General features: G+C 46.9%; 2 protein-coding genes and 1 long non-coding RNA gene across 10 annotated transcripts in view; 2 read left to right on the top strand and 1 right to left on the bottom strand.

Annotated features, from left to right (window-relative positions):
* The window catches only part of NPRL3 (NPR3 like, GATOR1 complex subunit), a 42605-nt gene extending 27111 nt beyond the window's left edge, over positions 1-15494 (bottom strand). The window contains exons 1-5 of one of the 7 annotated variants that reach the window (XR_010434669.1): positions 15331-15488; positions 13489-13558; positions 9031-9069; positions 5526-5655; positions 2033-2107 (exon numbers count right to left, since the gene is read on the bottom strand). Coding sequence is in view for 6 of the 7 variants with exons in the window: in XM_064672705.1 (XP_064528775.1) it covers positions 2033-2107; positions 5526-5655; positions 9031-9069; positions 13489-13558; positions 15331-15448 (432 nt within the window). In the remaining variant the exon portion in view is untranslated. Of the gene's footprint in view, positions 1-2032; positions 2108-5525; positions 5656-6120; positions 6142-6219; positions 8991-9030; positions 9070-13488; positions 13559-15330 lie in introns of those variants that run through there. The other 6 variants (XM_064672709.1, XM_064672705.1, XM_064672708.1 and 3 more) reach the window with 6 other exon arrangements.
* LOC135422994 (uncharacterized) lies at positions 140-3878 on the top strand. Its single transcript, XR_010434670.1, has 2 exons — positions 140-856; positions 2640-3878. It is a non-coding gene; the product is annotated as an uncharacterized LOC135422994 (long non-coding RNA).
* Positions 15495-15631: 137 nt separating the features above from the next.
* Positions 15632-23098, top strand: LOC135422989 (hemoglobin subunit pi). 2 transcript variants are annotated; one of them, XM_064672717.1, is made up of 3 exons: positions 15632-21107; positions 22130-22334; positions 22842-23098. In XM_064672717.1, the coding sequence occupies exons 1-3, from the start codon at positions 21013-21015 to the stop codon at positions 22968-22970; spliced, it is 429 nt and encodes a 142-aa protein (XP_064528787.1). In that variant the 5' UTR covers positions 15632-21012; the 3' UTR covers positions 22971-23098. The 2 variants fall into 2 exon arrangements, with proteins under 2 accessions (XP_064528787.1, XP_064528786.1); XM_064672716.1 differs by lacking the exon at positions 15632-21107 and having other exon boundaries at positions 21116-22334.
* The last annotated feature ends 1463 nt before the right edge of the window (positions 23099-24561 follow it).

Below are 24561 nucleotides of genomic sequence, written 5' to 3'. Positions count from 1 at the left end.
ACTCCTGGCAAATGATCTCCTGGTATGTAAACTAGCAAACCATGACTCATCACTTTTTTGATTCCACTGTTCTTGCTGAGTCACGACACGTTGGTAACCCTGAAGCTCAAACACAGCAGGGTCAGTGCTGATTATAGCACTTGGGTCTTTGCCTGCTCTGTCTGCCCACTGCAGATGGACACTCATCTTTATCTCAGAGGGCCCCCACCCACCCTCTGGGCTGCACTACTCCATCCTAGCAAAAAATTTCCCCTTGCTTCTTGCACAGCACTTTCCAGAAACTTGACTGCTGTCTGTGGACTAAGAGTGTCTCCTCTGGCAAATGGATTTAGTGCTGCATCACACACACAATGACATCAGTGTCATCACACAGCTGAAGTGCAAAAAAAAGCAAGTTTTCCTAGAACCACTAAAAATTAGATGCTGGAAAAATGTGAGCTAGATAAAGTCCTCACTGCACTTCACCCAGTTCTTGGGAATGAAAGAGCATTGGTTTCCTCCTTCCTGCTGCCACATGACTCAGTGTGCACGAATGTTTGTGTTTGCACCTGCATCTAAACACACTTCCCTACAGCCAAAGCAAGGGGCTTCATCCCTACACCAAAACAACACCTCCTGGTGTGTGAAATGTAAAATCAACCCCTGAACTGCAAATTCAGCTTTTCCTGACCTAAGAGTGCCCCAAAGCACAAAACCACTGGATCCCCTGCAGAGCTCAGTGAATGATTTCTTGCTTGATTTAGACTGATTGCTGGGATAATTGCCTTGTGTGAAACCTGCTCCTCAGCTGAGGACAAGACATTGGATGGGGGCCACGTCCATGTTATTCACCCCTGGAAAGCCAGTGGTAAAAAAGGTACTAGTGCTAAGAGGAGGAAAAAAAGGTCCTTTCACAAGAAAAGAGCTGGAGGCTTTTAAATCATGACATTATATCCAGCTGAGCAAAAATCAACCATTTCCATAAAGACACCTATTCCAGCTTCCTCTTTTATTTTTAAACAACCAGTGGGCTGGAAAGAGAAAGCCAGAGCTCAGAAATCAAATAACACTCGAACATAATGAAATTTCTAGGGCTTTATACCACCTAATAGCCGTGCCAGGATCCCTTAACACCAACATTTAGTCAAGAGAAAAGGCCTGAAAAAAATTCCAAGCAGAAACTACATATTTGTTCCAGGTTTCTGCAGAGCATCAAAACCTCTTTATTCCTCATTTGTACCTTCTTCTCATTTAGCTGCTCAGCTGCTGCTCCCTGGCACTCTCCCTCTTAGCAGTGAGATCACTGTAAAGGAGGCAGCTTTCAAACACTGTCCATTAATTATAAAACAAGCCTGGAGGCACTGAGCAAAGGCACGTGTCTCTGTATCATACAGCATGAGTAAGGGCTCAAAACAGTGCTGCTGGGAGCCAGAGCAGGCTCCTGACTCTGCATGGAGCAAGTTGGGGTTGGCCAAGGCCATGGGGGGGGGCTGACTCTGGCCAGGCACGAGCCACTGCCCCGGGGGCAGAACCAACCCCCAGGTCTGAGCTGCACAGAGTCACAGGGCTCAGCATCCTGTTACTGCAGCTCTGGGGATGTGGTGCTGCCCTGGGCAGGAGCAGAGTCCTCAGAGAGCAGCCCCTGACACCCAGGTCAGGCCCAGGCTGTCCACTTTTACAGCTTAGTGGGACAGGGCTCACCTGCAGGGTCTACCAAAATCATAGCAGACTTCAGCTCACTCATGACTGGCAGCTGGGTTCATATCTGCTGTGCAAACTGCTTTCCTGCCTTTACACTCTGGGTATTTGAAACCAAAATCTCTGGAAAATGTCCTGAAGCAAACAACCAAAATTGTTTTCCACTGGGCTGGAAAATTTCACAGTTCTTGGTGTCATATTCTACGTGTTTAGGTTTTGTTGTTTCAAATTAAACTATTCCAATAAAATCAGGAACTGAATGTTTTGCAAGAGATTACTGGAATGTGGGCCTACTGCACTCTCTCATACATCTGAAGCACATCACACTGTCAGATGGAATGAAAACAGTCCTTACCCTTAGTGCAAACACCACGTTGAACAGAATCATAGTGGGCATCTCTCTCTTTGGTGAGGGATCAGTTTTGGATACCTGAAAAACATTTTTTAAAAAATCCCACAGGCTAGTGTCAGCTGGAGCCAGTAACAAAGGGAAAGAAATTAAAAAAGAAAGAAAAGCCTCAGTTATATAATAAGTTTGCTAAGAGAGCAGGCAAATCAAATTATATCATTAAATTTGACTTGTAAAAAATAAAACTATGGGTTTTTTATTTTATTATTATTAAAATGTCACAGTTACTCTACAACACTGCCTTTTGCTGAGCAGTTGTGAAGACTCAAACCAAAGCATTTTGGTCATGACAATGGAGATTAGTAAGACAGCAGTCTTACTTGGTGTCTTTGCATTTTAGCATCATAAGGGTCATCCTTAGCACAATTGTCATATATGTATTTTTAACTAAAGATAAGTCCACAGGATTCATCATCCCAGGCCACATCTATTCTTTCCTTTCCTAAAATCCCCATTCAAACTGCATCCTGTAACAAGCTGTTGCTTTTATCAGAAAAAATATGCTCTAGAACACCAGTGCTAAAACATAAGGTTTGATTTTCCTTTCCTGCAGGACTTCAAACACGTTCTCCAGCCACTCCCTTCTCTCTGCAGCAGAGAGCTCCATCCCTAAGGCAGGCTCAGACTTTCTGGTGGGGAGGAACGGTGGGAGCCAAGACAAGCAAGTGGAATTTGCACATCCAGAATCGAGCAAGTGTCGCCACAAGATGGAGCACAGAATGCAGAGGACATTCCTGCCTCCCCTGGAGCTCCCTGCTGAGCCCAATCCCGAGTGCAAACAGCTGGAACCTGCCAGGACAAATACCCAGCTAACCTAATGGTCAGTCCCAACCTATGTGTAGGGGCAAAAGCAGAGCAGCTGGTGAAGGCACAGCTGCACCCACCCTTCCCAACAGGTCCCAAGCACTGGCAATGAACTGCTCAGTTCATCTCTGAAGCCTCAAAAATAAGAAAAATTGAAAGAGGTGATAGACATTTTGGTGGGGTTTTTTTTTTCCTAAAGTGAAAATGTCATTCTATCAAAGAGGCAGTGATGGGTGGTAAAGTCACTTTACTGTGTTTTATTTGTTCTGGAGTTACAGGTTCCAGGATTTCTTGGGAGTTTCAGGAAAGACACAAAAGCATTTCCAAGTGTAAGGACTGATCCTGTTCCTTCCTTAAAAATCAAAGAAACTATCAACACTAACATCAACTGGGATGCAGGCTGGATTTCACATCACCTCCTGTCCAGGAAAAAACAAACAAACAAGCAAAAAAAAACACAAAAGAAGAAAAGACTAAGCTGGAAAAGAAAATGCTGAAGGAATTTGAAGAATTCAAAACATTGCTACATAAAAGGCAGTCTGGCACACAGGAGGAGGTATTTGTGCTCTTGTAACTTCTGAATCTCATCTGAGTAAGAATTTGCTGAGCTGTCCCATGGATTAATTTACTGCAGAATGAACTCTGAGGAAATCCAAAGCAGAGGCTGCCAAGTTCCACTGGTTGCTGCCTGTGTTCCATGGGAAAGGACCTCCATCCAGCCTCCTCCTGAGTGCAGGAGGGTCTCAGATTTAGACTGAGATGAACTAGCAGAGATGGCTGCCAGGTCTAGAGGATTCTGAACTCCAGAAAGTTCTGGGGTGCTCCAGGGCTGATAAGACACACCCAAAAAGAAGATCCTACAAGAAGTAATAAAAAAGTGTTTACAGCACTTTATAACTTTGTTTATTTACCCTAATTTAATTTACTTAGATAAACTGAAGTGACATTTCATGCAACAAGGATTAAACTGACTGGAAAGTGGAGAGAATGTATAATATGTGGTGAAAAAATGCAAATATGAATTTTCAACCTCATTTACACCACATTTAGGAAGTTGGGCCTTTCAGATGAGATTAGTAAAATAAAGGAAACTCATCTGAGGGAGAACAGGCCACTGCTGTCAGGGCCTTGAGGGCACCAAAAGGTCTTCATGGCCTTGATCAGTCCCAGCTGGGTCCCTACACACACACACCCTAGGCCATGAACTGGGGGCCCCATTTAAGCTCAGCCCAGGGCCTAGAGGTGTGCCTGTCTCCAGGATGGAGCTTGGATCTGTTGTATGTGCCTGTCTCCTGGATGGAGCTTGGATCTCTTGTATGAGCCTGTGTCCTGGATGGAGCTTGGATCTCTTGTATGTGCCTGTGTCCTGGATGGAGCTTGGATCTCTTGTATGTGCCTGTCTCCAGGATGGAGCTTGGATCTGTTGTATGTGCCTGTCTCCTGGATGGAGCTTGGATCTCTTGTATGTGCCTGTGTCCTGGAGGGTTCAGCACTGCAGCCCTGTCCTCCAGCCCTGTCCCTGCTCCTGTCCCCTTCTGCCCCTGTCTGGGGTCCCTGCACAGACCCTGGGCCTGGTTTATCACTTGCTTGTCTGATGGACTTGCACACCTTGAGCACACTTCAATTCTCTCTGCCAAGACAGCTTAAACTTTTCAGGACTTAGTCTTGGTGATCTTCCATCACATTTCCTGTAGATTCACAACTGAGTTTCAAAGTGGAACACTTGCATCTTCTGAGGCTTGAGGCCAGCTCCTTGCTGGGATTAAAGCAGTCTGGTCCTCTAAATATCAAGAAGCAGTTACTAACAATCTGTTTCTACCTCTAATTATAGCTAGAATGCGTAACAGAATTGGCAAGCAGATTTTTTTTTTCCCTGAAAAAAAGAATGACACAGCAAATTTGATGGAAAATGAGACCAAAGCAGCTCAGTGACAGAGATCAGTGTTGAATTCAGAAATTACTAAAGCCTAAATCATCCTTACAGTTCATCAGGCAAAAGGAACAGGATAGGGGATATTTGGCACACAGAATCACATCAATTCTTTCCTGCATCTATGCAGGACCTTTTTAATAGCCTAGGTGGCAAACTGCTTCCATTCCAAGCAGCTAAAACACACGCCATGGAGCAAAGTCTCAATGCAAACAACAGCCTGACCTGGTCCACAAGACAATTTTAGACCTCTTTCAACATCCTACATGTTCCGCCTGAGTCCTGTGGATCATCTTCAGGAAGAGTTAAAAGCCAAACAAGGCTGATGCAGCTTTTAGCATTTGTAAAGGTTTTGGGTGGTGTGTTTTTTTTTAACTGCCATATTAATTAGAGGTGCTAAAAAGCTAACTTGCAGTAACTGAAATGGTTAGAAACAGCTTTTTGAGCTGGACTGCTTCGTATTACTGCTCTTTACCCACAGTGTTTTCCACAGTAAGCAGAAGAGGGTTTCTGTAACCACTGACACAGCTCCCTCAGTTCGCCACTCACCACATTTATCTGGGAGCAAGTAAAAGACATCTCGGAGCATCAGGAAGTAAAAACAGGATGAAAAGCGAAACAGGCACGTTCTGAGTTCCAAGTTTCCTCCCTAAAGCCAGGCAGTCTGTGAGGAAGGAGGGTGCCCAGAGGGGAGCTCGGCCGTACCTGCCCGAGGGCGTGTTGGAGCAGCGTGGGATGGCCAACGAAGCGAACGTTATCGATCTTCAGCTCGAACTTTTTGCCACACATGTCTGACTTGGTAGCCAAAATCGTTGCCAGGATGACATCTGAAAACCTTGAGGAGCAGAAACGGAAGTTATTACAGTTTTCAAAAAGCACACCCCCAGAACACTCCTCCAAACACTGATATATTTAACTCAGAAGTTTATAAGGTGTTGTAAATTGTAAGTAAATTGCTGTACCTGGAGTACCACCAATTAATCAAAATTAAGGACCCCTAAATTACATCTCTCAGATCATCACAATTATAAAACAGGAAGCATTCACGACAAAGACTGCAGGGTCATGCTTATTTAATTACATGCTTGGCAAAATACATTGGAAAGATTAGAGGCAGTTTGCTTAAATATAAAAACAGCTGGAGTTAGCCATTGCCTGGATTTAGCTGCAGGTTAATGAACTTACTAAGCAACTACATATTGACACAGCCTGTCACTCAAGCACAACAGAGATCTTAAAAGCCACCCAGTATGGCAGAGGGGAAGGCAAGAAAGAGCTGATTCAATTAGAGGAAACATACAGCCAACACTTGTCCTTCCTTTCCCAAAGTTCACCAGTGAGATTCCAAGTTTCTCACTTAACAGGTGACCTGTGGTCAGCAGCCCTGGCCTGGCCTCACCTGGGCTTTCTCATCTGATAAATCAAATTCATGGCAGGGCAGGTCCTTCCCAACACCAACCACAGTGTTACTGGATCAGTGGTGGCAAGAAGGCAAGTACCTACAAGGAGTCTGCCCTGGAAAATACAGCTCCTGCTGCAAAAATGGGTAAGAACCCAGTGTGACAGGGGAAGAACTCTGCAACTGCTCTTCCTGATGGCATCACAACACTGGTCTGGTCTCTACACACACTTGTTTTCCTCAGGGTGTCCCTAGACAGTGAAGCTCAAAACCACAGGGAAGAGAACCTCAGCTGGTGGAGTAAAACTGTTGCTCTATATAACAGGAGCAGTGCATGGCTTGTTATTAACAAGTTCTTTCCTCATCTGATTTTCCCAGAGGTTCCCATTTAACCACATGAATTTCAAAGCAGTTTCTGATGAGAGTCGTTTTTTTAAGAATGAAAATGTTTATTTCATCTCCTTTATTTACATTCCGGGCTGTGTGCCCCTGGCAGACCATCCCCCTCCAGCAGGCAGGTATCCCTGATAACCCAGTATCACTCAGAGAAGAGGGCAGGCGTGGGTGTGTGCTGCAATCACCTTATCTCTTGGCCACAAGTGAGCCCTCAGTGCCCAGAGAAGGAACTAATGCACCATATTCCTGCTTCTCTCTGAGTTATGGACTACTACAGAAATTAAGACAAATGCACACAGCCAGGTCTTTAGTGGGACCCAGGGGAAATTTCTTTTATTAGACCTACAAGTACTGGAGATGAAGGACCACACAGGGACTTTATAAACTGTCAAAGCCTCTGGTGTTTGTACAAACAGCTCCCCCTGACCACAGCACGCTGCTGAGGTTTGGTTTATGGAAGGAGCAGCTGTGTACAAACTTCCAAATCCCTGACTGCCCTGCTCCAAACTCCAAGCTAAGGACAAGCAGAGACACGGGGAGACTAGTCAGAGACTCCAGAGCCCACACTCCTCAGCCACTGCACTGGGCTGCACAGCTCAGGAAGTTTGGGAATAAAGGGCAGGACCTGGACTGGCAGTCCCTGGAGATCACACTCAAAATAGGAAAAAGTCCCCATGACAGCAATGAGCTTTTCCTCCTCTTTTTGCCCCGTTCAGCTGCTAAAATAGGCTTGTCATGGAGCCAGGAAGATGGTAATAACATGGATCCAAAATCAGCATATGTTTGGGGGGTGAAGGGAGGAGGGGGGCAAACTAGAAAATGTCGGCTTGCTGGTAAGAAATGAGTTCCCCTTCCCTCCTCCAGCCTTGGCAAAGGATACCTTGGGAGCTGGAAAACTGATCATTATGATGACTTTTACAAGGAATTACACCAGCAGATCCTTTAACAGATAAACGTGGTGCTGAAGGTAAGAGCTCAGCAGTTCCCCAGGAGAGCTCATGACACCAAAGCCCTGCCTGCCCTACCTTGTACAGGACTCTGTGGGGAGGAGGAGATTAAAAGGGTGATTTTGGCAAGTCTTCAGTATCTTCTCACTAGCAGGGACTTCTCTGTCTGGGAGAGTGCTGGAACTGCAGCCAGATGACACACTCAGGACAGATAACCCTGAGATAGGTGCTCCCTGATGGGTACAGACACCTGGGATCACCGCTGGCTCTCCCCAGAGCCACCTGGACTCCAGCCCCATTCTCCTCCTCTGACAGCCTGGATTTATTGGTTTGGCTGGTTTGGGGGTTTTTTCCCCCCAATGCTCTACATAATTTAGACATTTCTCAGGCCTCAGGACAATAGGGAGATTGAGGGACAGCAGATATGTTATTCCCATCATTTCAATTCATCACCTCTTCTTAGAAAATAACACTTTTACTTTAAATATTTTAAGACTCATTTTCCAATCTCTTGAGTTTATTAAGAAGGCCTAAAAATACTGACTTATCAGAGCCCAGGAGTTTGTTAGAAGCAGATTAGGTTTTGCAATTGGGCAGTAACAGTCCCTTCTCCTTTTATGAGATTAGTCTGAGCATTGTGAATTCCAGAGGGAAGCAAAATTCTCCTGTACTAAGGAATTCAGCAGGCAGAAAGTAAATACAATAAACAAAAGCTTTGCTTTGCCCAAAATATCCTACCACTCCTCTCACGAGCTCAACATAGCAACAGCACATGGAAAAAGGGGAGGGGGGGGAACCTCAAACACAAATTCATTTTTGCCCCCAAGAACAGATAATAACTTTTTATGTGCCACAGGAATTCAAAGCAAGGTTTTTATAAAGAATTCTTCTTTGAAGGAGTTTAGAAGTGGATATGAGTATCCAGGTGAGGTTTATGTTATGCAACAACTAGAGATGCATTTTTGACTTCTGGGGCCCTGGGTAGTTGGGCACTTTCACCTCACATCCCATTTAGCTTAGTGGGGCAGCAAGAGCAAGCAACCAGCACAGCTGCTCAAAGCCAGGTCTCTGAAGAGCTCTCCATCATTACTGTGGGATTTGCTCACTGATCTGTGCTTTTAAGTCATTGCTTATCAGAAAGCAATTTGGGTTAGGGCTCCTTGCTGGAATGACTACAATGCCAAGGCTTTATTTGTTGCATTCTCACAGCTTTTCCCAGTTCACAGAAGGGACAGTACCACACCCATCCTGGATTCCCTACAGGAAGCACAGAAATGTTAGTAGGACCTTTGTAATTATCTTGGCACAAACCTTTAGCAATACATTTCCTACAGACACTGTGATTTAGCAAATAATTATCTCATCATTCGGTGTAAAACAGAAACCAGAAACAAAGCACAATTAAAAGGATGGTGAGAAAGGAAAGCCATTCTAGACAAAGGTGATTGTTTAGAACGTTTGGTCTTACCCCGAAACCAATTGCTCATCAGTTAGAGGACATTGGTCTCTGAAATGGGAACATGGCCATAAACACAAAACAAAACACAACAAAAGAAAATAAACGAGGCAAGTACACAAAATACAAAAGAAAAAAAAAAAGAGATAATATTAAAAACTAGGATGAACTATTAAAGGGTTAAACTCCTGTAAAGGAAATATAATTGTTGAGAAGAGTCAAAAGTTAATGGAAGGTGAATTCCAGGGATATACTGCAGGCTTAGACTGACAACACGGAGAAAACAGGCTAAGGCAATGTAGTCCTTGCAGTAAACACTGGCTGCTGCAACGTGTTTTCCCACAGAACACTGCACTTATGGAGCTGGATTTGCACCACCCTTTTTAATTCATGCTTACCTTAAGAGAAACAGGAGAGGTCGCAGTCTGATTTAGAGCAGATCCTAAACTCCAGTTTATTCCTGCCATTTTCACCAAAGACATCCCATGCAGCCCCAACCCATGCAGCCCCAAATGACCCACAGCTTTTCCCAACTCATTCTGGTGCTTCCATACCCACAAGACTTAGGAAAAGAGGGTGCCCAGTGTTTATTGTTGCAGGGTTTTGTAAAGGCCTTGGGCCACAGAACCACTGCTGCTCCCCCAGGGATCCACACAGCAGGTACAAGTCTGGCCAGACTTGCAGCACACGTGAAGTCATTCTCTGTCTGCCCCAGGCAATAAATACAAACTTAGAGAGAAGAAGTTTTCAAGGCAAAGAATCCAAACCCCTTACAGGGCTCTGTAAGCAGCTGTGCTCACTTTTATATCAGAAATACCTGTTCCCATTTTAACAGTCAACTACTTTCTCCCTCCCCCCAGTTAGCAAGATACAAAAGGACTTGCTTCCTGAAACAGATTTCCTAAATACACTGAAAAATTAATCAGATAAAAGCTTTATACTGTCCACATTAAAAAGGAGAGACAAAATGAAAACCTCCAACATTTACTTAGCACAAAACACAGCAGATTTCTGCTGGTCATGCCGAGAAGAGAACCCAGAGAACCTAAATGACAAACTACACAAAGGCAGTGACATTACAGGAAGGGTGTTTCAAGGGATGGGTGGATGAATGGAAAAGCACAGGCTTACAGAAAGGAAGCCTTTCAGAACAAACACAGGGAAGAACACTGGAGTCCAGTGAAAGAGGGACAGAGGAGACAGAAATGTTATCACAGGAGAACTACTGTTTGTTAGAGAGGGACAGTCAAATCCTTGTTTGCCACTAACTTGGGTTTTTTTATAACAGAAGCCAATTAATGACATCAGTGCTGCCAAATTTGCTAAACGTCCTCCAGTTAGTCAGTCATGCCACTAGAAATGCAGAGTCTGGTGTAACATATGTTACTATACTGTAATGTGCCTCTTCATTAGAATTTTTGCTTGCTGACTACACCCCCTTCAGAAAAGCTACAAAAACCATTTCAAACCAATGTAATAAAGCATTATCTTACGGCTTCAAGAGGAGTAATTGCCTCACTTTTTTTTCAGGGGGAAAAAAAAAAAAGGCTGGCAGGCATCTCCATAAGCTATGGGGGGGTGTATTCCTGGAAAAGCACTCAGAAAACTGAAGGATGTTTTCAAAAAGAGCAAATGATGAAAGGCTGAGAGGGAGCCAACAGAGAGAGACACTTGACAGGAAATTTGTTTTGACAGTAACAGTCTTCTGAATACCTTTTTGTTGCATGGCCACCATCCACACACCTCAACCACTTTTGCTGCTCAACTTGCTTTTAACAGGAAGTAAAATCTATATTCTGAAGACCCAGTACAGCTCCATTGGCAGAATTTAATACAAACAAACACACATGAGTAACCTGGAGGGAGGATTATCATGAACAGGCTGCCATTGTCTATAAAAAAAAAATCAAAAAGCATAACAATGACCAGGAAATTGAGAGTGGACGCTAAAAGAAATCCAATTATGTATACAAATATGTTATATGGAAATGGAGTTAAGGCACATAAACTGATCTAATTTTGTCCTTTCTGAGGCCCTAAAGAAATATATACACCTCAACCCCTGAAGGAAAGGTCAGCTCAGAAGTAATTGATCTGGGTTCCAATAGCTTAGGCAAAAAGCAGTAGCAAACCTTACCTAGAATACAATCTGTGCTAGATTGCTAAAAAATTAAATACAGCCATTCAGTATAAAAAAGGATTAATCCAGCCCTCATAAGAACTATTGCAGCTACAAGATAAATCTGAAATAACATTTGCTACTAAACATGAAAACATGAGAAAGACCCAACCCTACAACATTATCCATCTTGCCATACACCACCAACTCAACCCACCAGTCTGCCCACTCCACAGCCTCAGTTTGTGCCACCAAAAACATCCACAGATGCTACTGACATGCACTGATTAAAGTCACCAACTCTTCCTTCCAGAAATAATACAAAACTCCTCTCCTTTCCTAGTTTACAAATCACATGCACCTCACTCTCCACAGGGGATCTGCATCTTCTGCCTCCACTGTCCCCTCAGAATCTCTTCTACTACAAGGCACCAACTTCTGTTACTCCTAAAACTGTCTGATACAAATCAAACTCTCAGCAATCTGTTGCACACAGTTTTGAAGACATGTTTTTGTTTTCTGCTGGAAGAAGCATCTGTGTACCTAAAACTGGAATATTTTTTTCCACCTGTATCAGTCAGTGAAAGATACTAAGTTTGCCAACAAACCTTCTCTTGTCTAATACAAATTAACAGCTTTTCGATAAACCAACTGGAAACAAACAGGATTTTGCAAGAGACTTTGAATTTTGGAAAGCAGCACAAGTTGTGTGCTGGACCCCTCTAGCAGAACCAACATTTTCAGAGCAACAGAAATGCTTCTCCTCTTCTATTTCCCCCTCATGTGCCTGGCAGATACAGACAGATCCAAATAAATTCTTTTAAACACTGAAAGTTTAGTAACAAATACCTGACCAGGAGATTAAGCACAAACTTTCAAGCCCTGGGTCCTGGACACCACAACAATGAAATAATCTAAGTATTTGTTTAACATAGGTTATGTGCCAGCACATGCACTCCATTTAAAACCAGTTTCAGGAAAACAGTGGCAGTTTTCTCATCATTTGAAGGGATAAAAGCTTTTCCTACATCACTGCAGTAACCACATATTGTATCACACTAATTCAGCAACACAGGCAACACCCAACAAACAGCTACATATTAAGTGCTTGGTCCAACCTGCCAAAATGGCAGAGGCCATAAGAATCAGTATGAGACACAAGTTGGCATCATTCCAACACCATCTTAATCTATTTTAGGGAAATACCAGAGCCAGGAGTTCAAACAGCAACCAACAAAATCCCTGGGATAAGCAGTGCACTGAGCCTTCCTGCCACCCACAGCCCAGTGTGGAACACCATTCACCAGTTCCCAAATGTACTCCCACTGGAGTTGTGCCCTGTTTGTACTGCACTCACTGCACATGCACCAAAAGGCTGTATTTGAAGGTTCCAAAGGCACCAGAAAAGGCAGGGGATACAAATGACCTCAAGCAAAATGTGTTTTCATAAAACCCCAGTCCTGGAAAACCAAATGAATTGATGATGCTTATTGTCATGGGTGATTTTCATTTCAGCTACACCATTCTCAGCCATAAAGTTAAGAACAAGCTTACCTTTCTTTCTGGGGAAAAGTGATTACTTCTTTTGTACTCTGAGTGAAGATCAACAACTGCCCCCTTTTATTAATCTTGGAGATTAAAACACGAATCACAAAGGAGATCTGCAACTGAACTATGGGCCAACAGACAAAAGAACCCTTTTTCTCTCCCAGATTTATCTCATATCTAGTAGTAATAAATTTAGAACTATGCAGCAGATTTCAAATGTTCTACCAAAACTAATTAGAGGGTCCATCCATAGGTACATACATGCTGAACAGCACACTGCCTGCTTTCAGTGCAAATGTTACCCAGTGATTTCCTGTAATTAAAAAACTATCTTTAAGTCTCAGTTTCCTTTTACTATGTCACTGACACAACGGCAGCTATATCTGGAGGAACAAAATTAGTTATTCATTAGTGCACAGCAATTCCATACAACAATTACACAAGCTGGGGAAGAATTTGAGGCGACTGAATAATATGTCCAGTTAGAGGTAGGCAGGTAAAGAAAAGTGGAATTTTGCCAAAGGATTAATACTCCTAGTTTTGAAAGGATAGTACTGCCTTTCTAACAAGCACAAAATACCTGACCTATACCTTGTCCTGAAAACAACAGATTCAGTAGCATTCCCTCATCAGACTCATTACTAAGAACCAAGTTGCTCATAATTTGGTGTTAAAGCATTTTTGGGCAGGTTGTCTTCTGTACAGTCAGAGAGAATGTGCCTAGAAACTAAGAGGCAAGAGAGCAGGAGGCCACCTCTCCTCTGTTTCAAACTCTTAGGCAAGGAGAAACGTTTTCCCCCTACCTGGAGTCCCCATCTTGATCTTCTGTGGTGTCACCAGAGCCATTCACAGCGTATCGACTCCTCGGTTTGTCTGAAGCAGAGGATAAAGATAAGTTTATCAAGGAAATATCTCCTTAAAGAAGTGTGATTGTGCGTTTTTCTATTCTCACTCGAAAACACATTAAAAAAAATAGGAGAAGCAGGTTTTTTACTCTTCAGGGGATGAAGAGGAGAAAGTAAAACATTTACAGAAATTGACACAAACCACTTGGAGAGAGCGGAAAGTGGAGTTCTGATCACTGCATTTCCCTCATTGTTGCCCAGGTTTTGGGACAATGGTAATGCTACAGAAGTGCAGTCAGAGGAAGGGATATCCTTTACCAACAAAAAGCAGGAGTGGGGTGTGAGGGAAACAGTCAGCCAAAAAAAGTCTTTTCAAGATTTTAGCTATAAAAATGAAAAGGGATTTAAGGACGGTTCTCTCCTGGTAAAAAGCGACTCACAACCCAAGCAGGGGTGCCAAACCTCTCACAACACACAGCAGTCAGCACAGGACCAAAGTCAAACAGCCTCATCACTCCACAGCACCTTTAGGCCCTGCACTGACACTGATCCAACTCCAGCCCCAGGCACTGTCCTGGACCAGGAGCCTTGGAGGAAGAGGCACAACCAATGATGGTATCCAAACAGTTCCATGGTCCTGTTTTTCTGGAGAAAATTAAACCTCCTCCAGTCCATTATTCAACACGAGGCACTAAAGTTAAATAGTTTCTACCTATTTTTGGTTAAAGCTCGAGGTGTCTGCTGAACCCTCTCTCCCTAATCAGTGCCTTCACCTCTCACCCTGCCTCCTCCTTCCCCTGCAGCTCCCAAAACCCATGGGATTCATCCACCCCAGGAACAGCAACAAGGCCCAGGGTCGGTAATAACACCTGGCACTAATTGGCTCAATAACCCGGGGTGTGAGGGGTGCCTGGGAACCTGGAGGTGTTTGAGAACCAGACTCCTAGGAGGGGTTGTGAAGGGGGGGTGGTGTGAGGAGTGTCAGGGCATTCTCGGGGGTTTGAGGGGTGTTTGAGGGGTGCCAGGCCCCCCCTGGAGGGTGGGTGAAGGATGCCAGGTCCTAATGGAGCGTGTGAGGTACACACAGACGGTGTGAGGGGTTTGAGGGGGGAGGGCCAGATACACACAGACCCCCATGGAGGGTGGCTATGTGAGGGGTGCCAGGTACCCACAGACAGTCTGAGAGATGCCAGGTCCCTGTAGACAGTGTGAGGGGTGTGTTGGGTGTCAGGTACCCACAGACAGTGTGAGGGGTGCCAGGTACACGGCGACGGTCTGAGGGGTTTGTGGTGGGGGTGCCAGGTATACACAGACCCCCATGGAGGGTGGGTATGGGAGGGGTGCCAGGTCCCCACGGACGATGTGAGGGGTGACAGGTACCCGCAGACATTGTGAGGGGTGTGTGGGTGAGAGTCAGGTACACACGGACAGCGTGAGGGGTGTGGGGGAGGATGCCAGGTCCCCACAGACAGCGTGAGGGGGATGTGTGGGGTGCCAGGTCCCCACAGACAGTGTGAGGGGGATGTGTGGGGTGCCAGGTCCCCACAGACAGTGTGAGGGGGATGTGTGGGGTGCCAGGTCCCCATGGCCAGTCTGAGGGCTGGGGGGGGCGGGGTGCCAGACCCCAAGAGGGCAGTGAGGACTGCGTGTGGAGCACCAGCCCCCACGGGGAGGATGCCAAGCCCCCACGGGGAGGATGCCAAGCCCCCCGACGCGGCAGCGGCCCCGGCGGAGGCTCCTGGGGCGCGGGGCAGGTGCAGCCGCACCCCCGGGCCGGTCCCCGCGGCATCGCGCACTTACTGTCCTGCGCGGCGGGGTGCTCGGCGCCGCGCTGGAACGGGAAGCGGAACAGCAGCTTGTTGCCGCGGCTGCCCGAGCTCACCAGGATCACGCTGATGGGACTGGTGCTCTCGCCCATCCCGGCCCGGCCCGCAGGAAGGGCCCTGCCGCCGCCGCCGCGCCTTCCGCTTCCGCCGCCGCACGGCCCGGCCGCCGGCGCCGGGGGGGAGCGGAGGGGCCGTGCGGGGCCGGGCCGGCGGTGCGGGGCCTCCCGGCTGCGGGCAGAGCGCGGCCGGACCCAGCGCCTCACGGCCCGGGGCAGCCCGAGCGCTTTGTACCCACAGGGCCGACCCCGGCACAGCCCAATGTCCCGGCACAGCCCAGTGTCCCGGCACAGCCCAGTGCCCCGGCACAGCCCAATGCCCCGGCACAGCCCAGTGGCCCTGGCACAGCCCAGCACCCCCCGTTCAGCCCAGTGCCCCCAGTTCAGACCAGTGCCACCAGTTCACACCCGCACCTCACACGCAGCCCCGTACCCAGCACAGCCCAGTGCTCTCAGTTCTGGGAACGGGGCTGCGTGTGAGGTAAAGTTCGGACCTTCACCTCACACGCAGCCCCTTTCCCAGAACAGCCCAGTGCCCCCAGTTCAATCCAGTGCCACCAGTACAGCCCAGTTGCCCCCAGTTCGGCCCAGCATCTCATACACAGCCCCATCCCCAGTACAGCCCGGTGCTCCCAGTTCAGCCCAGCACCCACAGTCCCATCCCCAGTATAGCCCAGTGCTCCCAGTTCAGCCCAGCACCCACAGTCCCATCCCCAGTATAGCCCAGTGCTCCCAGTTCAGCCTAGCACCCACAGTCCCATCCCCAGTACAGCCCAGTGCCCCCAGTTGTGCCCCGCACCCCACACACACATTCCCTCAATCAGCCCAGTGTCCCATGGCACCACTCCCTGTTCCACACACCCCCAGTTTATTCCAGTGCTTCACATGCCTGCAGCCAGCACCTTCCAGCTCATCCCAGTGCCTCCAGCATGGCCCAGCACCCCCAGTTCAGCCTCATATCCAGGCCATGGTGGCCTCCAGCCCTGATCCCTCCTCAGGGGCTGCCAGGTCCTGTTCTCTTGGCCACTTTGGGTCATTGGTGGCTTTTCAGCCAGTTCAGTCGTTAACATCTCCAGAGCTGGTGGCAAAGAGCAGCAAGTGCTTGTCACCCCCAGTGGATTGTCATCCTCATGGAAAGGGTGGCCAGGCACTGGAACTGCCCAGGGCAGTGGTGGAATCACCATCCCTGGAAGTGCTCAAAAAACAAGTGGTTGTGAGGACATGGTTTAGTGGTGGGCTTGGCAGTGCTGGGTTAATGGTTGGGCTCAGAGGGCCTTTCCAGCCCAAATGATGCCATGATACCAGGGTGCCTGAGGGAGGCTGGCTGGGGAAGTCAGTCCTCTGGGCTCCCGGTGCTCATGGAAAGGCTGGATCGAGCTTGTTGCTCATGTTCGTGATCTCAGGGAGCCTCACAGCTCTGATACAACCTGCCTTGTGGTTCCTGTGCCTCTGGATTAGGAAGGGTGATGTTACTTCCCTGGCACTCTTTGGTGTCTTCATCTTATTTTATGTTTAACTGAGATCAGAAATTATCAGCAATTATATTAGAGGATGTCCTGGGGTTTTATGCAAATTCTTCTGTATTTGATTGCATTAATAAGATATTTGACCACCTTGAGATATTCCCACTGTGGATTTTGCTGGGCAGTCCCCCCAGGGACACAGTGCAGGGGTGGGTGGCTGCTGAGGGAGATGAGCAGCATGGTGTAATCTGCAGGGCCATTCTCCACAGGGCCAGAGATAACAACTGAGCGAGAGGAGGTGGCGCTGAGGGGACAGAGTTGTCTAGGGGTGATTAAAGAGCAGTCCCATTATCGCAGCAGAGCACTCCTCATGCACCAGCACTGGGCAGCCACGTTAAAATTTCGCAGTATGTCTGCTTCAAAATATAATTTCACTTTCTTAAATAATAAATTACAGACATATCTGTCATTTCCATCTCTTGGAGGTTCAGTAGCAATTAGTTAGTCTTTATTTCTATTAAAGCAAAGATTGCAAGTTCTTCGAGCACTGGTAGGAAATTAAAGAGTAAAGCCAGGATTTAGACTCCACTTTTAAGACTTCAAAAACTTAATATGCCTTGAATATTTCAGAGTTAGAGCAGATATATGTGCCACTTAATCCACAGCATTCTCCTGGAGGGGAAGACAGTTTCTGCAGATAATACAGGCATATGGGGAAAGTTACCCCTGGTCTCCCAGCAATGCCTTTCAAGAGGCCACTGGGTTTACAATCAGGGCTGACAGAAATTATAATCCCACTTCTATAATTAGCTAACAGGCCTGTTGGTCTCTTCTGCTGCTTAGAATGAGAAACTCAGGCAGCTGGGTTTTAGAACAGGATTAAAACCGACCTACATTAATTTAAAAACAAAATCAGTTTTGGTGATTTTATGACAAAGATCCACCATCTGCCCAAGAGTGGACATTCTGCTGTGAGTCTATGGATCATCATGAGAAGCAGCAGCAAGAGAGGAAGGCAGGTCTGGTGGAGTTTCCCAGAGGACATGGTTTCAGTGCCAACCCTGTGACAGAGGAACACCATCAGTCATGTTGTCCAGCTCCTTGTGTTGCTGTGGCCAGGACCCCCCTGTCTCACTGCCCTATGGGCAGCTGGAGCACTGGGATGAGGAACTTGGCTGAGAGGTCCATGCAAAGCCAGAGACAGTCACTTCCCACAGCATGTTGTATTCCGTAGCTGAGGGTCATGCTTTTCCCTCCAGGCACACTCCTGAGGAGTCTCCACAACCATTCCCAGCACAGCCCCGATCCTGGGGGAGCAATGAGCTCCTTCTAGCAAACCACTGTCACCTTTTGGCTGCTCTGGCTTTTGTGATAGTGCAAGAGTAACTCTCAGAAAAAGAATTCAAATTCCACAATGATTTCAGTGATGATGACTCCTCCTGTGCAGACATTGCTTTAAGCATTGTGCCTACACAGACCTTAATCCTCCAGTCACAGAGGACCAATGTTCAGGTTACACAGTGGGCAGCAAAACAGGAAGGAATCCTCAGGGCCTGTGCCTTATCCCTGTGTATATCTGGGTCACAGCATTGATTGAGTAACCCCTGATTAAAAGCCCTCTCGCTGAGGAGAGCTTGGAGCACAGCCATGGACATGCCGTGTAACAGGCAGCACTTTGGGGAGGAGACAAAAACATTATATAAATGGATACTTCACAACAGCATCTTTATTTTTCAAAGTAATCTTTCTATGGGAAAGCTGCAAGTTCTGGAAATGTGTGTAGCAAGGGATGATGAAAGCCTCCTTTGGTAATGCCATACATTTAAGCTGTATAAACTGAATATTGTGTTGTCCTGTGCCCTGGCTGCTGCCCATGCTGCACTTTGAATTGGAGACTGCGCTGCTCTGCATCTGTGTAGCTAGAGTTAGCTCCAGGTTTTCAGGGGACATGTATGGCATTATCAAAGGAAAGATATACAAAGAGCTCTATGATAATATTTCCTATAGTAATGTGATTGTTCTCCCTTGGTCTCAGGTGAGCCCCCTCTTGCATCCCCTCTCAAAGTGAATTATCCAACCCATGGGCAGGAGGGCTGAGGACTGTGGCACTGAACAGAATCTGAAATTAAATCCCAGATGAGGTGTTGGCCTCCACAGAGGGGATGATAATGCAAGATCACCGAACCCAACTGGGCTTGCAGATCAAGAGGCACCAAGTGCTTTGTGCTTGCCCTTTGGGGAAGTCCAGGGTTTCTCCTGATTCATGTGACAGGTGGCATGCAGAGAGGCTTAAATTCAGGGCCCAGCACAGAGTACAAGGGGTGGGTAAGAGTCCTTCTGCAAGTGCCACTTGCCCCAGGGCACAGGGGACACCAGAGGTTACAGAAGTTGCTGTCTGACCCCATCCCTACCACTTTTCTGGTACCACTGGTTCATTCCCAGCCGATTCCAGGATGCAGTGGAAGAGCCACACTCCCAGGAAAAGCAGGGTTTGCAGTGTATGGATCAACTCCTCCAGGCTATGGAGTCTGCCCAGAGAAGAGAGACCTATCACCATGTGACAGCAAAGAAGAAACTCCTGCCACACACACAACACACATGGCTCCCACCCCAAACCCAGCACCTGCCCAGCAGCACAGCATGGCCATACCATGGCTCCCAAGAGAGGCTCCAAGGCTGGTGCACGCCCCAGGTGTGACACCCATACTTTGGTACAGGCTGGACATACTCCAATCCACACATGATCCAAGGACCAATAGATCCCTAGGAGGGTTTTCCCCTAGCTGGGGATCACCCTCCATAGCAGTGGGGCACCACTGCTGTGAAACACAGACACATCTTGGTGAGGAATCTGGCTGAGACAGACCAACCTTCTCTGCTCAAGTGTGCAGGACTGTTTGGGCAGAGAACACCGCCTGACCCCTCTGACTGCACCAGCCAGCAGGGCTGCCAGTGCTCAGTGGTGACTTGTGAGGCTGCTGCAGCTTATCAGCATGGCAGAGAGATTTACCTCTGCTTCATGTGCTGGCAGGATATTCAAGCCCAGAAGTTCAGCAGCGACCATCTCCAGTAGGATATTTCTTTGACACTTTGCCCACTTATCTGTGATTACAGACTTGTGCTGGTCTTCTTTTTGCTTGTTTGGTCCTTCACCCATCCAGTGTGCCTGTGTTCTGATGCTACCAACCATTTATTATGGGACCAGGCATTCCTGTGCATGTCCAGCACTGGCTGTAGTGCTGAGGGCTATTTTACAGTACCAAGGGTAAAGAACAGCAGAATCACACAGTTAGAAATTAAAGACATGCAACAGGAGGCATTTAGTGATGAAAACAAAAAGTCTGACTGGTCTTCCTCAACACACACTTTTTTTTAGGACCATACTCAATTTCACAAACTCTCTTATCCATAGGAAACATTACTACCACTGCTGTTATAATCCATATCAATTGCAGAGTAAGTCCCTAATTCTCTGTAAGAGGCTGGCAAAGTGAAGTCCTGGCAGTGATGAAGAAAGTGGCAAAATCTCTACTTATTCTCACAAAATCACTGTTTCACTGACCCTCTGAACTATACCACACATCTCCCAGCCTGCCTCTACCACCACCTAGGAATCATTTCATGTGAAAAATTGTGGCACAGGGCAGCCACATATACTGGAATTGTATTATATGGCCCAGAAAGGCCCAGAGTCTTGTGTTCACACTTGTGAACCGAAGGAGGAAATGCAGATTCCTCTCCAAACTCCTTAGTATGCTTGAAGTCCATATGCTCCTCAGCTTAAAGATGTGTCCTAACGCTTCATCAATGGAATTTCCCAGCATTATCTCTCTGTTCATGTATCAATATGTGTCCAGACAATTTCTTTGGACCACACAGCTGTTTTGTTACAAAGCAAGAAGCTGATAAGGCCAGTGGGAGAGGAGGGCAGTGCGCTGACCCTGGCCGAAATAGCCATTGCTCCTCGGGGAGATAAGTGTCTCCCGCTCCATGGGAGGGCTCTGGAGTGACCAATGAGTGTGGACAGGCACCAAGGTCCGCTCTCCCCTTCCCCTTTATAACCAGGGCTGCCGGGGTGGGGATCCAAACCTGCTCCGAGCGGTCACTGCGAGGGACAGAGCCAGCACCTCCCGCACGATGACGCTGACCCAAGCCGAGAAAGCCGCCGTGGTCACCATCTGGGCCAAGGTGGCCACCCAAGCCGATGCCATCGGGGCAGAATCACTGGAGAGGTAAGGCCCCAGCACTCCCCCAGAGAGAGTCCCTCACAGGGCATCACTGTTGGGATGCATCCCAGGTAGAACCTGGGTGAGCGAGAGCAGGCTGGGACCGCTGAGAGTCGATGGGGAGTCTTGTTGTTTGCAATGTAATCATCAGGAATTATATCTGGGCTACTAAATGCTTCAAAATCTCATGGCAAGCCACTATTTTCTAAACAATTCAATAGGCTTTTTTTTCCTCTTTATAGCAATTCAGAAGAATTCATAGCCAGGAGCGCTGGGAAGGAATTCAAAGTAATTTATACTCAGTGTCCTGAAACAGCATTATCCCTGTTAGGGGATGAACTTGAAGTGGTTTATTGTACAAATGATGCACTTTCTCTTACTATTTCTAAAATAATAGCTATCCACTAAATTCACTGAATACTCAGATCTCATTGTTCCAGTTGATAAGTAAAAAACCCTTAGGAAAAAAAGACAACTGGATGCCCTGTATGCAGCACCACACAGTAATCCAAGGTTCATACCAATTAAGCATGCTGGCAAAAAAGAGATAATAGTCTGCAAATTGTTCAGAAATTCTTATCTTATTCCATGTTATTTAAATTTTATTTACAGCTCACTATAAAGTATTGTGATTCTCCTTCCAGGACTCTGAGTACCACTCACATTGATTCTGGTTTGTTCAGCTCATTTTAGTTTGAAGGTCCTGGAAACTGGGTTATAGTGTATGAGAGGAAATTTGGTACAATTTGGGGCTATTTCTTATTAAAAACAAACAAAAGCATAAATACATTAGGTTTTAAATGATTTAATTCTTCTCAAGTGTGCACAGATTAGCCTGCTGTCCAATCTGCATGTGCTGCAGAGAGCTTTAAGAGCAGAAAGACCTTCCCAATGCAAACTTCAAGCCCCCAAAGCTCTGTTACACCACTGAAGGAGCTGAAGGTTTACCCTGCACTTGCTCAGGGTTTTTACCACCTCATGGATGCCTTTTCCACTGCTGAACCTCATTCTCATGTCCTCCTCTCCAGGCTTTTCTCCAGCTACCCCCAGACGAAAACCTACTTCCCTCACTTCGACCTCAGCCAAGGCTCGGCTCAGCTTCGTGGTCACGGCTCCAAGGTCATGAACGCCGTGGGGGAAGCCGTGAAGCACGTTGATGACATTCGAGGAGCTTTGGCCAAGCTCAGCGAGCTGCACGCTTACATCCTCCGCGTGGACCCCGTGAACTTCAAGGTGAGGGAGCAGGGACACTTCCAGGGGGGGAAGCTGCCATCACAGAATTAGAGACCACAGGTCACTTGGGGTAACGGCAGCTTGATCCCTGACTGCACTGCACAGCGTGTTGCCCACCTGATTTTTAACCTGGGATTGGATCTTTTAGTGAAAGATCTGGCCTAGTGCAGGCAGAGAACTGCTCAGGGGGCTCCTATGGTTTGTGTTAGACAGACTCGAGTCTCTGCTGCCTTTGCTGTAATTCATGAATCCCCCTCACACATCAATCTACATCACCTCGAACAAAGTCTTAATAAATTCCAAACATTTCCACTCTGTTGCATTTCCCTTTGGTGAGGAAGGAAGGGAGAATTGGAAGAGGGAGTGGGAGCAAGCAGTGCCTTTTCCCCTTTTGGTTGAGACATGTAGTTGTCATCCCAGAGCATGCTGGGCCCAAACTCCATTGCAGACCCCTGGAGTAAAATCTGATACTGATTATGATGGATTTAATCCTGGTTTTCCCTACAGCTGCTTTCCCACTGTATCCTGTGCTCCGTGGCTGCCCGCTATCCCAGTGACTTCACCCCAGAAGTTCATGCTGCATGGGACAAGTTCCTGTCCAGTGTTTCCTCTGTCCTGACTGAGAAATACAGATAAATGGCCTCCACAGAGGGTGAGGGAGGCACATCCCAGGCTCTGGGGAATCACCCCTTCCTAGGCAGCCCTCTCAAATCCCCTCTGCAGGGGGGTTTGGTCATCTGCAAAACCCAATAAATAATTCAAATGCGAGCAATGGTCTCTGTGCTTTTATCTCCATGTGTGCCACCTGCACCTGACTGTGCAGGCAGGGGTGTTCTGAAATGGAGGGGGAAAGAGTAAGCTTTGTAAATTCATGTACTAATTCACATACCCATGAATTAATATACCAATTCATGTGCTAAATGTACAAATTCAGTGGGAATAATGTAATATTCAGCGGGAACAACACACCACTGAGCAGGTGCCCAGAACAGGCTACAGCCCTGGGGCTGCTGCTGATCACCAAGGTATATCCACCACAGACTGTTTACAGGCTGACCAGGAAAGAGTCTTTTGCCCTGCTAGGATATGGAATAGGCCCAGGCTTTCTGTTAGACCTATCCAAAACCCATCCCAGCCTGTTGGGAACAAAACCTGCATTGCCATGTGTTGTGATGCTGGGCATTATCTTCTCATGCCTCTGTCCATGGGGTATGGACGTGGTATCTAATGTGCTTCATGAACACCTGCTAGACAGGTTTGCTAAAGGGACCATCCCCTCAGCTTGACATCTCTGATTTTAACATGGGGAATTTTACATGGATTTGAAATTTGGGAAGATGAGGGATTTTCCACATGTACCTGTTGTGGGTTAAACCCAGCAGGCAGCCAAGCACTACACAGTCACTCACTCACTCACTGCCCCCCTTCAATTGCATGAGGAGAAGAAGAAAGGAAGAATAAAAGCAAGAAAAATTGGGGGTCAAGATCAAACGAACAGAAAGTATTGTTTAATAAGTGAACAATAAGTGGAAGAAGAGGGAAGAAAACAAAACAAAACAGTTGATGCAAAGGCAATCACTGCATTTCATGGGTAAACTGATGTCCAACCAGTTCCTGAGCAAAAAAGGTTAACCCCCCTAAAACTCCCTTAAACCCTCTCTTTTTCCTTTTATTGCTGAGCATGGGCTTATATGGTATGAAATACCTTTTTGATTAGTTGGGCTCATCTGGTTGTCTCCCCTCCCACTACCCTAAAATCAATTATTCCCTGGGTGGGGGCAGAGTGAAAAGCAGAGACAGCCTTGATTCTGTGCAAATGCTGCTCAGAAAAATCTGGAACATCAGCCTGTTACCAGGGCCAGTTTGGCCAAAAATCTAAAGCACAGCACAATGGGAGCTCCTGTCTCAGAGGACTTCTGACATGAAAAGGTGGGTGCAAAGCCTTAAGCCTGCTCTGATGGACAGCCTGAGCTGGCACTGCAAGCAGTGATTCTTGTCTCATTCATGGAATTTAGGGCAAGGGGGGAAAAGGCAAGGGGGAAAAAGGAGGTGCAGAAGCTCTCAGGCCACCAAATGGCTTTAAACCTGTCATTCAGTGTGCCACAGCAGCTTTTAAAACATTCTGCATCTGTGGGTCTTGGCTAATCTGCAGGTTTAAATCCATGACTTAGGTGGTAGGTCAGCATCTGGTGTGTCCCAGAGGCTGAGAGAAGGATGTGGCAGTCAG

The sequence above is a fragment of the Pseudopipra pipra genome, chromosome 16 (genome assembly GCF_036250125.1).
Source record: "Pseudopipra pipra isolate bDixPip1 chromosome 16, bDixPip1.hap1, whole genome shotgun sequence".
Taxonomy (NCBI): Eukaryota; Metazoa; Chordata; class Aves; order Passeriformes; family Pipridae; genus Pseudopipra; species Pseudopipra pipra.
The sequence above is the reverse complement of the archived record's forward strand: the minus strand, read 5'-3'. Positions and strand labels throughout refer to the sequence as shown.

Bases quoted from the DNA above. Each gene is read 5' to 3' on its own strand.
- LOC135422989 (XM_064672716.1), top strand. From the start codon at position 21,993: ATGCAAACTTCAAGCCCCCAAAGCTCTGTTACACCACTGAAGGAGCTG. The intron at 22,335-22,841 runs GTGAGGGAGCAG...TTTTCCCTACAG, and splicing joins TGGACCCCGTGAACTTCAAG to CTGCTTTCCCACTGTATCCT.